The sequence below is a fragment of the Sinocyclocheilus rhinocerous genome, unplaced genomic scaffold (genome assembly GCF_001515625.1).
Source record: "Sinocyclocheilus rhinocerous isolate Xijiao unplaced genomic scaffold, SAMN03320098_v1.1 scaffold579, whole genome shotgun sequence".
Lineage (NCBI taxonomy): Eukaryota > Metazoa > Chordata > Actinopteri > Cypriniformes > Cyprinidae > Sinocyclocheilus > Sinocyclocheilus rhinocerous.
In genome coordinates this window covers 1,427,021-1,442,524 of record NW_015666542.1, presented here as the reverse complement: position 1 = coordinate 1,442,524, position 15,504 = coordinate 1,427,021, and the positions used below count along the sequence as shown (strand labels likewise).

The 15,504-nt window shown below is 37.0% G+C and overlaps 2 protein-coding genes across 2 annotated transcripts in view; both read left to right on the top strand.

Moving 5' to 3' along the window:
• Positions 1-288: 288 nt before the first annotated feature.
• Positions 289-3,634, top strand: LOC107732654 (uncharacterized). Its single transcript, XM_016544056.1, has 4 exons — positions 289-1,122; positions 2,331-2,439; positions 3,353-3,483; positions 3,606-3,634. The coding sequence occupies exons 1-4, from the start codon at positions 441-443 to the stop codon at positions 3,632-3,634; spliced, it is 951 nt and encodes a 316-aa protein (XP_016399542.1). The 5' UTR covers positions 289-440.
• A 27-nt stretch (positions 3,635-3,661) lies between these two features.
• LOC107732653 (26S proteasome non-ATPase regulatory subunit 1-like) overlaps positions 3,662-15,504 on the top strand; it is a 53,623-nt gene continuing 41,780 nt past the window's right edge. Inside the window, exons 1-9 of the mRNA XM_016544055.1 lie at positions 3,662-3,847; positions 4,332-4,375; positions 4,455-4,528; positions 6,340-6,509; positions 12,516-12,744; positions 13,487-13,547; positions 13,629-13,757; positions 13,896-13,984; positions 14,079-14,157. Of these exons, the coding sequence (XP_016399541.1) occupies positions 3,832-3,847; positions 4,332-4,375; positions 4,455-4,528; positions 6,340-6,509; positions 12,516-12,744; positions 13,487-13,547; positions 13,629-13,757; positions 13,896-13,984; positions 14,079-14,157 (891 nt within the window). The 5' untranslated portion in view covers positions 3,662-3,831. The remainder of the gene's footprint in view (positions 3,848-4,331; positions 4,376-4,454; positions 4,529-6,339; positions 6,510-12,515; positions 12,745-13,486; positions 13,548-13,628; positions 13,758-13,895; positions 13,985-14,078; positions 14,158-15,504) is intronic.

The window sequence follows — 15,504 nt, the reverse complement described above, 5'->3', positions numbered from 1 at the left end:
AGTTACTATTTAAATTGAAATCACTGTTGAAATTCTATTGAGAGGAACTTACAAAATAAAAAGTACTTAATAATCATAAAAATATAAAGATTTCACCTTCAACCCTATCGTCTCGTAAACCCCGCCCATAGATGGGCTTGGCCAATCAGAGGAGCTTCACCTCTTTAACTCGTTCGACTAGCTTGTAAATCATGTGAGCATAAGCCCCGCCTACACACGTGCTCAGCCAATCAGAAGACACGTACCACTTCCACCTTCACAGCGAGCTTGTCAATCTTGTGTAAATAAACCCCGCCCACACACGAGGCAGAGACACGTCCACTGTCACAGCGAGAGTTCGCCGTCACAATGCTCTCCAGTGAGTTTTTCAAATAAGTTTTGTGTGTCGACAACTTTGTCTTATCGTAAAGAAATAAACGAGGTGACCGGTGAAGACGGTAATGGCTGCAGAAAGCGAGCGTGATGATCCATTCCAACAAATTCTGCATCAAATCGGTGGAAAAAGTAACATTCATTTAATCAGCGCTGTGAGAGGACCTGATGGAGACACCGGCGGATTACAAGACTTCATCGCTGATATGTTTAATAACGGGGAGCGCGAAGAAACCAGCGACTGTACTGGCAACAGCAACGGCGAAATCAAAATCCAAACAAACGTGTGCAGCCCTGACCAATCGCACACAGATCGATCCGAACAGAGTTCATCCGATCACCGCAAGAGCGAGAAACCAGATCCACTCGAGAACAAAACCGTGAGCTCAAGCCGAATCATCGGCGGAAAGCAGAGAGCCATTAAATGCTCCGTGATCATATTCACCTTCAAACACGATTATGTGTGCCATAAAGAGAATCGGGTGTGTTTGAGGGAGATTCTGAAGGACGTGAGAGCGCGGATAAAGAGAAACGCGCTCCGTCCTGCTCTGCTGGGACTCGTTCACACCGACTGTGATCAATCAGTGAGTCGCGATTCAGTGGAGTTACTGGATCGATCACTGCGAGCAGTGTTCATTAACCACCCCCCACAGGCCATATGGACCGGACGTTACGTCACAAAGTCCCCGGATGTGTTGCAGGAGATCAGGTGGAACACCTGCAGGGCTGTGAAGAGCTCAATGTCTGCAGGTCAGAGATCCAAGCCAGTGGACTCCTGTTCTGTTGGGCATCAGTCCAACATGATTTCATGTGAAAACGCAACTGCTTTACGACAAGGCGATTTCGTACGAATTTGTATGATGTGATTATGATTTTTAGAAAAAATGAAACATGATGGAGCGCCCCTAACCCCACCCGGTAACCTAACTGTCTGTGGGGCGTAAGCAGATTGTACGAAAATGCACGACTGAGATTGTACGAATCAATTCGCCAAATTGTAAAATAGTTTTTCTATGTACACTTAATGCGTTTAACCATCGCACTTGTCTTTTTGCAGCATTTTACACATGTACTGGCATTCTAAAAACACAGCACTGAACTTCAATTAATTCAAAAAAAGTATTTAAACTGTTCACACAAAGTGCGGTAGCTAAAAAGATAACTATAATGATAACTATATTAGTGTCCACATCAACTCGCAATATCGTTCTGTGTATTATAAGCACGCTAGGGTTGTGACGGTGAGGAAATTTTCCCACCGGTTAATCGACGTGTGACAACACCGGTAATACCGGTATCACCGTGGGGGTGGTGGTGGTGGGGGGGCCTATAAACGTACACGTTTGATCACCTTGCTCGCGATTTTTGAAGCATCTCGCGCGTGAGTGGCTATTCACACAGAACGCTTACTTGCATTGGAAAACACGAGAATTCATATGCATTCGTACAATCTCATTAATACGTCTTCGTAGATCTGCTTACGCCCCACTGACGGTTAGCTTTAGGGGTAGACCTTCATGCATTTGCACGGAAATTGTACGTTTGCTTATGATTCTGGTTTCAGAAACTGCTTAGCCATTGGTCATCATGGTGACCTCCTTATGTGGTCTGGACCGGCTTGTTTTCTCGCTGCCTAGCTAGACAGCATTTTTGCCAATTATCTTCTAAAAACCTCCCGAGGAACCTACTTCGACAGCATTGTGGTGTATCATTGCCATAAAACACCAGCCTTTTTAGCATAATAGCCTAAAAATACAGTGCGCTGTTTATCTAGACAGTAGTTTGTGGCATGATAGCCGAGTGTGCTGCCCATCTAGCGCCTTTTCAGCTTTTGGTTTACTGTGTAGGTCACAACTCTGGCTGAATCGCATGATTTGGGAGACTAATGAATCGAGGCCCCTAGAAGAAAGAAATAATGCGATTAATGAGTCCTTTCTCAATGGCTCTTTATGTTGCAGATAGTGCCGTTGGCGGTAAAAGCAGTTTGTTTTGGCCACTGAAAAGTTTCCCGGGAGTTTTCAGAAAGACGCACAGAGGACAGGCTGACGTAAACACTAATAGTTGGCAGCAATATATATATATATATATATATATATACACATATACATACATACATACACACGCATATATATATATATATATATATATATATATACACATATACATACATACATACACACGCATATATATATATATATATATATATATATATACACATATACATACATACATATATACATACACACACATATATATATATATACACATATACACACACACACAAAGAAAAACAAGTAGATGGAATAGAAAAAATAGAAAGCTAGTGTTTGTTTTTTTGTTGTTTTTTTAAATAAAGAATAAAAAAAAAAGATAAATATAAAGAAGAATTAAAATAGAATAGAAAGTGTTAGAGTTAGAGGGTCAAATAAAGGTTATTTTTTTTCACTTCGTAAAATAGGCCTACAGGATACTTTAAAACAGCAGTTCTCAACCAGGGGACGGGGGAAAGTAAGTTCAATTAAAACAATCTAATTAAACTATTAAAATGACTAAAATCAACACTATAAATGTAAAAAAAAGTACTGCAGGCTGACATTTTTTATTCTAATTTTATTTGGTCCTATGGAAGCTTTCCGGCACGATAGATATTATAGAATTAAGAGAAAACGGTCCGAATTGTGAGATAAAAAGTTGCCATTCATTCATTCATTCATTCATTTTTATTTTAATTGAGATTTAAAAACAGAAAGGAATTTGTTCCATGTTTTTATTTTATTTTGTTATTTTATGTTATCTTATTTTGTTATGTTGTCTTATTTTATGTTATGTTTTTATGTTATGCTATGCAATGTTATTTAATTTAACTTTGTTATTTTGTTAATTTATTTTACGTCATTTTATTTTATTTTGTTATTTTATTTGATGTTATTTTAATTTTATTTTGCTATTTTATTTGATGTTGTTTTTATTTTATTTTCAGATTTAAAAAAACAGAAGTGAATTTGCTCTCCATGTTTGACCACCGAGTGGCAGATAAACCAGCGGCTTCAAACGCTCTTCTCCGAACTGCAGAGAAGAAGAGCCGCTGTAGGGTTGACCGCCTCAAAGCCTGTCTGGAAACAGTTATTTTTTACTCTTGCCCAACTAAAATATTCATTTAAAAATAATTGCTATGACCCATTAAAGAATACTTTTATAACATCTGCTAACTGCCACCTCCATGTATTCCGCAGTATGTGATTTTACACCAAACATCAAGTGATATCTTCAGGCAGAGTTCCGGCGCGTCCCGCACAAGCGCTCATTGTCAGATGAGTTTGAGCCGCTGCTGCTGCTGTTGTGTAATAGCAGTCGATCGCTCCTCATTGAGAGTGAAATAGACTTTATTCTTCTTCTTCTCACTGTTTGTGTGTTTAAATCGTTGTGCTGGAGGAGATCCGGTGACAGTCACAGACAGACATGATCACTTCAGCCGGTGAGTGAACGAGAAAGAGCGCGTTTGATTTAGCTGAGTCACACAGCTAACGGCTAGCACGGCTCATCTGTGACTTTAACGAGCTCTACGACGTTATTTGTGCTTTCTGCTAATAAATGTACTCTTATATGTACTACTTTAGCGCCTAAATGCAGTGGTGATAGTGTAACTGGTTGCTAATGTCATTTCTAATGACTTTGACTTCAGTGGTTTGTTTACATCGGCCACCGAAAGTAAGAAATTAGCGCGATTTATTAAAAATGTGATGTGTTATATGTGTCTCAGTATTGTTTTTACTGCATAAATATGTCAAAAAGCCATGCATATGTTATTTGTGAATGAAACGGATGTCTGAGGTTGTTCTTTAGCAGATCTGTCATGTCACTGTCATTAAACATAACATAGAAGAGACTGATATAACTGACGGATAGAAAGCTAGAGAAGACTGTATATACTGTACTGATGGGTTTTTGCTGTTCTGTAGCTGGTATCATTTCCCTCCTGGATGAAGACGAGCCGCAGCTCAAGGTACAGATGAGCTCTGTCAAACACAACAGCGCTTATTATACTGAGGTGGCATTAACAAGCTTTTGTTTTTCTTTTAAAGGAGTTTGCTCTACATAAACTAAACTCCATTGTCAATGACTTTTGGGCTGAGATTTCAGAGTCTGTAGACAAAATGTAAGTAGCATTGATTGTTTTAGAAGAGAATTGCACATAAAACTGCCATGGACTCATCTGAATGATGTTCTAACCTGTTTAAGCAGGGGTGAGATATATATATATATATATATATATATATGTATATGTGTGTGTATGTATGTATGTATGTGTGTGTATATATATATATATATATAATTCATTTTATTTTTTTAATGTAAAGTGTACCCCATGTGAACAGCATGAATCTTGAGGGAAACAATTGTAATATTGTAATTTTACAGCTGTTCTGTAAACAAAAGTATTATTATTTAATACTCATTTTTATTGTACAATAGTAATAATATAGTAATAGTGAAATTAGTGATATTTTATAGTGATTTTCAAATTTTTAAAATTAAAAGTAAAAATACAATTTAAATACTACTACTAATTACTATAATTAGTAATTACTTGAATTTGTCTTGTAATACTATAATAGGAAAGAAATAGTAATATATTTATTTATGTTTGTAATTCGAACAATAATAATTTGAGTATTTTTTACAGGACAGTAGCATTATTGGAATAGTAATATATTTATTATTATTATTTAAAATATATTATAATGATAATTAAAATAAAACATTCTATTGTGAATAGTAATAATTCTTCTTGTTATTAATTGCTTGTCTTTTTACAATACAGTAGTATTATTGTAACAGTATTATGTTTATTTATTTACTTTTATAATTTTATTAATGATAATTTATTGTCATTCAGTTATTTTCATTTTATATTTTTTAAGTCATAAAGCTAAAAGAAGAAATATTATTTCAAAAATACAATAAAGCGTAAAAATGAGTAATTGGTAGTAATAATACTATTAAACTGTACAAATTAGTAATTAATAATCATAATAATAAGTTATTGTTCAAAAAATGCTTAAAAAAAAACATTTTTAATGAAGAAATATATTGCCATTACAATAATACCATTGTAGTGTAAAAGTGATGAACAATTTCATATGAATGTTTAGATATCAGTGAAGTGATGAACTAGGGCTGCACGATAAATCGAAATGGAATCGAAATTGCGTTTCTAACCGAAGCTACGATTGTCATGCGTATCTTTCAGTGAAGCACGGTTCTGTGATCAGCAGTAAATCTCCATCCAAAGGCCAGAGGGCGCTCTCGCGCTGAAACTCCAAATACGCCTCGCAGAAAAAACCCAGGAAATGCCTATCGCTGCAGCTGAATAAACAGAAGATTCAACTGCTTTCATTGATTCAACGTGACTAATAAATACACGACTACGGCAATATATACGGTTTATCTGAGTTCTTATTATAATAATTTTCATTAAAATTAAAAAAAGTATATTTATAATGCAATGCCTTTATCACTGCTTAAATACTATGAAATATGTTGCGTGCCTTATTCTGTGTAAGAAGCCACATCATCTCACAGAAGGGTTTATTTCAAACACTCGACTGACGTTATGAAGTGAGTTTGGATTAAAAATATTGTTATTAAATGTGGTATTTTCACATGCTTTCAGATGGAGCAGCATTTACTACACAGAGCAGTAGTTCACTGAGAAGCTACGCAAACAGCTGTCATTATCGCCAACGATTTCTTCGATTTCAGAATCGCGCAATAAAATCATCTGCGATTTTTTTTGTGTAACTTGTCAGTGAACTACGGCTATGTGTAGTAAATGCTGCTCCATCTGAAAGCACATGATGATGATTTCCTGCTGATTACAGAACCGGCTTTTTTAACAAAATGCGCATGACAATCGCATTCGATTAATCGTGCAGCCCTATGATGAACTAAGTTTTTCTCTGTCAGCGAGGTCCTGTATGAGGATGAGACGTTTTGTAGCAGAGAGTTTGCTGCGCTGGTGGCTTCTAAAGTGTTTTACCACCTCGGAGCTTTTGAGGAGTCTTTAAACTACGCACTGGGTGCTGGAGATCTCTTCAACGTCAGTGACAATTCAGAATATGTGGAGACAATTATTGGTAAGTGAAGAGCTGTCTCTGAAATTCATTTAAAAGCAATTAATACTTCTATTCAGCAAATTTGACAGTAAAGACATTTACGTTACAAAAGATTTACATTTCAAATGTTGTTCTTTTGAACGTTCTACTCATTTAAAGAAGCTTAAAACATATTAAGCAGTTGTTTTCAACACTGATAATAATCAGAAATGTTATTTGACCATCAAATCGGCTTGTTTTTTGACCATCGTCACAACTTGAAATTGTTAGAATATTTCACAATATTACTGTTTTACTGTATTTTTGATCACATAAACGCTAATGGTGCAACGGATCACAAAATATTTTTTGGATAAGCAAAAAAACAAAAAAAAGTTTGCTTATCATTTATTACTGAAAACTTACTTTAAGTACTTCTATACCACAGCAAAAACTACCAGCTTAACTAATAAAGTCAGTAATAAAACAAGAATAATTACACAAATTACAAGCATAGATGAATACAACAAAACACAGTTACAAATAAAGACAGTAACAGTAGCATTCAGGTGCAGAAATGTAAGAATTAAGTGTAAAGTAGCACAACAGTGCTCACTGCATAAGTTAAATACAGATTCATATTTGTTAAAGCTGTGGTGTTGTTTGATTAGCAGACAGAAGCAGGTATTAATGGGCTGCTATCACAAAGACCAAATGCACGGACCTAATACTGACACACATCCGGTTTCTTTCTCAGCTGTTTATGTTTACTTAAAGACATAAGCTTACCAGAATGCTTGCCAAAACAGGTATTTTAAAGGAGTTTTAATTATTTTAATATGTTCCTTGAGGTTTACTTACAATGTTAATAAAGTTTTTTGCACAAAAAAACATAAATATGTGGAAAAAGGATTATTTTCAACCCTCATTCTGAACCTCTCTCTAAAACGACCTGGTTTCAAGCAGCAGGTCTTTAAAGGCTTGTCAGTAATCGGCCACTGTTATGATTGGCTAACGTCATTGCATAGGAAACCGTGTCAGCGCCCCCTCGCTATTGCATGTTTTGAGTGTTTTGACAACATGATCAAAATAAAGCGGTAATTTCCAGACAAAGCATTATGAAATCATTTACTTACAATGTGATGCAGCTGCAGTCAGATCTAGTACCGCTTCATCTTTCAACAAATGTTTCTTCGTGAACTCTCCATGACACTGTGCCTCGTTTACAAAACAACATGCTCCGATCAATCCTCTGACACGATCCGGGGTGCCATTAAATATAAACAATCCACTTGTTCCTTACGCTGAGATCTTTCTGATATCTGTACAAAGATGTGAACGAGCCGTTTAAACCAAACGTGTCAAAGCGAACAATCTTTCAGTCCATTTGTCCGATTGACGACAGACTCGAGCGAGTGGACTGTGTCAGAAAGTGAACGCGCTTCTCTATTCTGTATCCAGTGTAGACAAGTTAGCGGCAGTGATTGTCATTTCTGACGTGACACTCGCATTGATCAAGCGTGAACAAGCCGTTAGCGGCTTAACGCCAGTGGGCGGCGCCTATGTCAATGTGTTGATCTGAAGGCGTTGTATATGCAAACGACTGGGGCTAGGTGACGCCACCTTGCCGCATTGAATCCAAAACGAGTCGTTTTTGGAGCTTGATTAAATAAATGCTTTGTTTATAATGAGGAGGACGTCTTAAGCTATGAAACTTGCAGGACATTTTAATGGAACAAAGACCTCTTATATGCCAAAAGATCAAGGCAATTTTGATTTCTCATGTCATGACCCCTTTAAGACATGCTTTTTTGGGGGCATTAAATACTTGCGCAAATACCAGTAATTTGACGAGCGTAAATGTTAGTAAATCGCGTTGCGTGATTAATTTTAATACTCTCCTCCCATAAACGTTGCATCTGAAAGGGAAACTAATTGTAGGACTAATTGTTTGAGATGGGTTTGTGCAGGATCAAGGAGGATCATGTGATCCAGCACGGGCTGGTGGTGGATGGGGCCAGTCTGTCTCTGGCTCTGCGGGAGCATGAGAAACTCTTCATGGAGGTGTGTAAGAACTGCTCGGCGGTACTCTGCTGCAGAATGGCACCTCTCCAAAAAGCCAAGGTGGGTCACCTTACCCTCCTTGTGTTCAGGTTTCACTCTCTCCACAAGGTCAGAGGTCACGCACACTAATATGTCCGGTCTCTGCTCAGTCGCCCCACACTGGCCTGTTGTTTTCATAGCGCTGGTGTGTGTTTTGCAGGTGGTGAGACTGTTGAAGACTTCTCCTGAGAAGCCTATTACATTAGCCATTGGAGACGGAGCCAACGATGTCAGTATGATCCAGGAGGCTCACGTTGGTATTGGTAGGTGGACTCAAAGGTGTGGCTTGCGAGTCAAATGTATTGCGATCAAGCTAACCGAATGAACCTCCGTACAGGAATCATGGGCAAAGAAGGAAGACAAGCCGTGAGGAACAGCGACTATGCAATCGCGAGGTTCAAGTTCCTCGCCAAATTGCTGCTTGTACACGGCCATTTCTACTACATTAGAATAGCAACCCTTGTGCAGTACTTTTTCTACAAGGTACGTTGGGAGCTTTTTGTGTGGCTTTCCGGTTGAAGATTTGCGTTTTTATAAAACTCTGTTTTGTTTTCTTGTAGAATGTGTGCTTTATCACTCCCCAGTTTTTATACCAGTTCTTCTGTTTGTTCTCACAGCAAGTAAGTGTCTCTCCCAGTCATCATTTTATGTAATTTTCTGTTGGTTAACACGACGAATCTGTGTGACCAACTTTAACCCGTTGCAAAATCTTTCACCTTCGCTTGAAATACCAGTTCTCAAGGATTCCCATTGAAATGACTGGATTTCACCTGGAAAATTTCGCAAAACAGTGGTAAATGTACTGCTAATATGTAGGGTTAGTGATTTAAACTCTAAAGCCTTAGTATTAAGTTATTTTACATTTACATTTACACTTATGTATTTGGCAGATGCTTTTTTTCCAAAGCTACTTGCAGTGCATTTAAGCTAATGATTTCCTGCTGATTACAGAACCGGCTTTTTTAACAAAATGCGCATGACAATCGCATTCGATTAATCGTGCAGCCCTATGATGAACTAAGTTTTTCTCTGTCAGCGAGGTCCTGTATGAGGATGAGACGTTTTGTAGCAGAGAGTTTGCTGCGCTGGTGGCTTCTAAAGTGTTTTACCACCTCGGAGCTTTTGAGGAGTCTTTAAACTACGCACTGGGTGCTGGAGATCTCTTCAACGTCAGTGACAATTCAGAATATGTGGAGACAATTATTGGTAAGTGAAGAGCTGTCTCTGAAATTCATTTAAAAGCAATTAATACTTCTATTCAGCAAATTTGACAGTAAAGACATTTACGTTACAAAAGATTTACATTTCAAATGTTGTTCTTTTGAACGTTCTACTCATTTAAAGAAGCTTAAAACATATTAAGCAGTTGTTTTCAACACTGATAATAATCAGAAATGTTATTTGACCATCAAATCGGCTTGTTTTTTGACCATCGTCACAACTTGAAATTGTTAGAATATTTCACAATATTACTGTTTTACTGTATTTTTGATCACATAAACGCTAATGGTGCAACGGATCACAAAATATTTTTTGGATAAGCAAAAAAACAAAAAAAAGTTTGCTTATCATTTATTACTGAAAACTTACTTTAAGTACTTCTATACCACAGCAAAAACTACCAGCTTAACTAATAAAGTCAGTAATAAAACAAGAATAATTACACAAATTACAAGCATAGATGAATACAACAAAACACAGTTACAAATAAAGACAGTAACAGTAGCATTCAGGTGCAGAAATGTAAGAATTAAGTGTAAAATAGCACAACAGTGCTCACTGCATAAGTTAAATACAGATTCATCTTTGTTAAAGCTGTGGTGTTGTTTGATTAGCAGACAGAAGCAGGTATTAATGGGCTGCTATCACAAAGACCAAATGCACGGACCTAATACTGACACACATCCGGTTTCTTTCTCAGCTGTTTATGTTTACTTAAAGACATAAGCTTACCAGAATGCTTGCCAAAACAGGTATTTTAAAGGAGTTTTAATTATTTTAATATGTTCCTTGAGGTTTACTTATAATGTTAATACAGTTTATTTGCACAAATAAATAAATATGTGGAAAAAGGATTATTTTCAACCCTCATTCTGAACCTCTCTCTAAAACGACCTGGTTTCAAGCAGCAGGTCTTTAAAGGCTTGTCAGTAATCGGCCACTGTTATGATTGGCTAACGTCATTGCATAGGAAACCGTGTCAGCGCCCCCTCGCTATTGCATGTTTTGAGTGTTTTGACAACATGATCAAAATAAAGCGGTAATTTCCAGACAAAGCATTATGAAATCATTTACTTACAATGTGATGCAGCTGCAGTCAGATCTAGTACCGCTTCATCTTTCAACAAATGTTTCTTCGTGAACTCTCCATGACACTGTGCCTCGTTTACAAAACAACATGCTCCGATCAATCCTCTGACACGATCCGGGGTGCCATTAAATATAAACAATCCACTTGTTCCTTACGCTGAGCTCTTTCTGATATCTGTACAAAGATGTGAACGAGCCGTTTAAACCAAACGTGTCAAAGCGAACAATCTTTCAGTCCATTTGTCCGATTGACGACAGACTCGAGCGCGTGGACTGCAGTGTTTCCCATACATTGATTTATTTGTTGCGGCCCGCCACAGTATCGAAACTGACCGCCAAAAATAGATTTTCCAAAAGGCTTTGACTTCGTTGAATAAACATGAGCACTGCACGTGTCAAAGTCGAAACCCTGCGCGGGTGTTTTTATATCACTGTATTTCTGAAGGAAACCGACTGTCTTCAGAAAATTATGGATGTAATTTTCATTTCATCTTGCCTGTAATGTAAGCGCAGCGCTTATTTGATTACAGCGTTACCGGGGAAACTGCTATCTCTCCCGCTCTAAGCGCCTCCTGCTGGCAGAGAATGAATTTGCATATATATGCCGCCACAAATAGAGTGCAAGTCTGTGGGAAACACTGCACTGTGTCAGAAAGTGAACGCGCATCTGTAGAATGTATCCAGTGTAGACAAGATAGCGGCAGTGATTGTCATTTCTGTTTGTTTTTGATGTGACTCTAAATGAGTGTCACGTTGCGTAATCAAGACAAGTGTCAGCTGTTAAGTGCGTGAACGTCAGTGGGTGGGGCCTATGGTGAGAAGAAGACTATTTGTCGATGTCTTGCTCTGGAGGCAGTGTTTATGCAAATTATTGTTCCCCTGTGACATCATCTTGCCCCTCAGATCCAAACAAGCCATTTTTGGAGCTTGATCAAATAAATGCTTTGTTTATAATGCGGAGGAGGTTTTAAGCTATGAAACTTGCAGGATGTTTTAATGGTACAAAGACCTCTTATATGCCAAAAGATCAAGGCACATTTGATTTCTCATGTCATGACCGCTTTAAAGGGTTACTCCACCCCAAAATAAAAATTCTGTCATTAATTACTCACCCTCGTGTCGTTTCAAACCCGTAAGACCTCCGTTCATCTTCGGAACACAAATTAAGATATTTTTGATTAAATCTGAGGGCTCTCTGACCCTCCCATAGACAACAAGGATCCTAACACGATCAAGGCTCAGAAACGTAGCAAGGAGATCGTTAAAATAATCCATGTGACATCAGGGGTTCAACCGTAATTTTACTAGGCTACGAGAATACTTTTTGTACGCAAAAAAAACAAAAACAACGACTTTATTCAACAATTAGTCTCCTTCGCGTCACCATAGCACCATTTTGGAGACTATCCACTGAACGTAAACCGCGTATGCTGTTCTGTGTCAGCCGCACCACACATATACGTTTTCTACATTTATTTACACTTTGATTTGACCAAAAACAACGTATCCGTGTGGTGTGGCTGACACACGATCCATTGCACTCCTAATAAATGCTGACTTGGAGAGCACAAGAGACTTCTTTCAAAAACATAAATCTTACCAACCCTTGTCAATATATGTCTTTTTGGCCATCAGCCAAGTGTATCGATCATTACACCAAACTGCGTGTCGAGAACGCCGAGCTGCCAGAGGATGAGGAGAAGAAAAGCATTGATCCTCGTCTAGAGGGAATCGTCAACAAGATGTTCCAGCGCTGCTTAGGAGATCACATGTACAAACAAGCCATCGGCATCGCGCTGGAGACCCGGCGCTTGGACATCTTCGAGAAAACCATCCTGGAATCTGTATGTTATTTATCTGCAGAGTCATAAATTGAATGGGTGCCAGAGTTTTGAAGCTTCATAAAGCACATGCAGCCGTCATGATAGTAGTAGTTTTATGTATATATTTTCAATTTTTTTAATATATTAAGAAAATGAAGGCTATTCTACCCCCATATTTACATTTATTTAAATGCGAAAAATAAAAACATACAGTATTTAATTGTCATTGACAATTAGAAACGTCACTGCAAAAAATAATAATGGTCCTTAAAGAAGCTTCATTTTCTTTGCATTTTTCGTTTTTGTAAATTGTGCCGTACTGAGCCGTGACTAGTCGTACCACGCAGTGGAAAAGCGAATGGGTGCCAGAGTTTTGAAGCTTCATAAAGCACATGCAGCCGTCATGATAGCAGTAGTTTTATGTATATATTTTCCAATTTTTTTTATATATTAAGAAAATGAAGGCTATTCTACCCCTATATTTACGTTTATTTAAATGCGAAAAATAAAAACATACAGTATTTCATTGTCATTGACAATTAGAAACGTCACTGCAAAAAATAATAATGGTCCTTAAAGAGGCTTCATTTTCTTTGCATTTTTCGTTTTTGTAAATTATTTATTTATTCAAGTTAGTTTTCTTGAGTCACCCCCCTTAATCATAGTAAAATCACTTAACTTTAACTCGCATCCTTGAGGGTTATTTTAACAAAAAGGTTGAAATCTAAGACATTTTAATAATCTGATTTGGAACATAAATTGAATATGTTGTTATTGTTTCAGTGATGCCATGGAGACAGAGGATAAAGCTGGAAGTTCGCCAGCTGGAAAAGCTGCAGATGTGGTGAGTCATCACTTTAAGTCTTTTAGCTCATCTGATATCAGTCTTGTATAAAAATGTTTAAATTGTATTTTCTTAAAATAGAAGGGTGAGCCCAAAGACCAGAACTCAAAAATGATCAAAATACTAAGTGGTGAAATGGCCATTGAGCTGCACCTTCAGTTCCTCATTCGAAACAACAACACAGACCTGATGATCCTCAAAAACACAAAGGTGAGAATCCAGCTCTTGAACTGATTAAATCCTCTAATGGTCTTTGATATCAGCTCAAGTAAATGTAATAAAAATCAAATCCTAGATGTTGGTATACTCAAATTCGTATGCTAATTGTTTTATTCCTGGCTATTTCAGGATGCGGTGCGAAATTCGGTGTGTCACACAGCGACGGTCATAGCAAACTCATTCATGCACACGGGAACAACAAGTGACCAGTTTCTACGGTAAAGCACATTCACATGCTTAGTCTCGCTAATCCTTAATGATACTGATAACAAGAAAACAGATTATGATAATTGTGTCCTTTGTATTTTACAGAGAGAATTTGGAGTGGCTGGCAAGAGCAACTAACTGGGCCAAATTTACAGCAACAGCCAGTCTTGGCGTCATTCATAAGGTTAGCATTGTCATTATGCTCAAGACGCTTCCCACAAAAAGGGAGCAGTTTGGTGATTGTTTGCTTTTGTTTGTTTTGCATGTTTGTTTGCTTTTGTTTGTTTTGCATGTTTGTTTGCATTTGTTTCGCTTTTAAGATGTTTGCTTGCTTTAGATTATTTCAGATGTTTGCTTGCTTTTGTTTGATTTTAAGATGTTTGCTTGCTTTAGTTTTAGATATTCAGTTACTTTTTGTTTGTTTTATATGTTTGTTTGCTATTATTTACATTTTTCTTTTACATGTTTGTTTGCTTTTGTTTAAGATGTTTGTTTGCATTTGTTTGATTTTAAGATGTTTGTTTGCTTTAATTTGTTTTACATGTGTGCTTTTGTTTTACATGTTTGATTGCTTTTGTTTTTTTAGATGCATGTTTCTTGTTTTACATGTTTGTTTGCTTTTGTTTTAGATAAATGTGTGTTTTGTTTGTTTGCTTTTGTTTGTTTTAGGTGTGTGTGTGTGTGTGTGTGTGTGTGTGTGTTTTCTGGTTTTAGATTTAAGATGTGAGGTTTTTGTTTGTTAGTTTATTTTAGATGTTTTATTTGTGTATTTAGTAGGGATGCAACAATACAGTTAGTCCACAGTTCAATACATACCTCCGTTTTTTTAAACATGGTTTTCGGTTCGGTTCTAATGGCTCGGCACACCAGAGTGTTTTTTGCAACAAATTAACAACATAAAACTCCTGTAAACTTCTGTACACTGGAAAAAGCGTGGATTATTATTTGCATACTTAATTTCTTTTGACAGTGGTATTATTTTTCCAATTTTTACCCAAAATAGGATGAATTGGCCATTATTGAGCGCTATAAACGCATGTAATGCGTGTTTCATTCATACTGGTAGCCAGAGAGCGCCCCCGTGCAGAAACTCCACATATGCATCACAGAAGTAACACTGATGACCTTCCAGGAAATCCCTAATATGGATAAAGGCATCGCTATTGCTGTAACTGAATAAAAATATATAATGTTAAACTTTTGTATTATGAAATATAAGGACAATAAACACTTGCCTGCGACAATATATGGTTTATCTGTGTTCTTCAAGCCATCTCGGGTTCTTTCATGATGTTTAAGTAAATATTTAAAAGCCATTTCTAATCAGCATAGCCTTTATTACAGTATAGAGTATATTTTCTGCCTCATTCTGTGACGAGAAGCCGCATCAGATCGCAAAAGGATATTATTTTAAATACTCGACTGATGTTGTGAAGTAAAAACAATTTTATAATTCTAAATATAATATAATATAATTTATAATTATTAGTAATTACTAATTAAAGTATACTAATACAAATGACTAATGAAT

Bases quoted from the DNA above. Each gene is read 5' to 3' on its own strand.
- LOC107732654 (XM_016544056.1), top strand. From the start codon at position 441: ATGGCTGCAGAAAGCGAGCGTGATGATCCATTCCAACAAATTCTGCAT. The intron at 1,123-2,330 runs GTCAGAGATCCA...TTTATGTTGCAG, and splicing joins GAAGAGCTCAATGTCTGCAG to ATAGTGCCGTTGGCGGTAAA. The intron at 2,440-3,352 runs GCAATATATATA...TTTTATTTTCAG, and splicing joins GTAAACACTAATAGTTGGCA to ATTTAAAAAAACAGAAGTGA.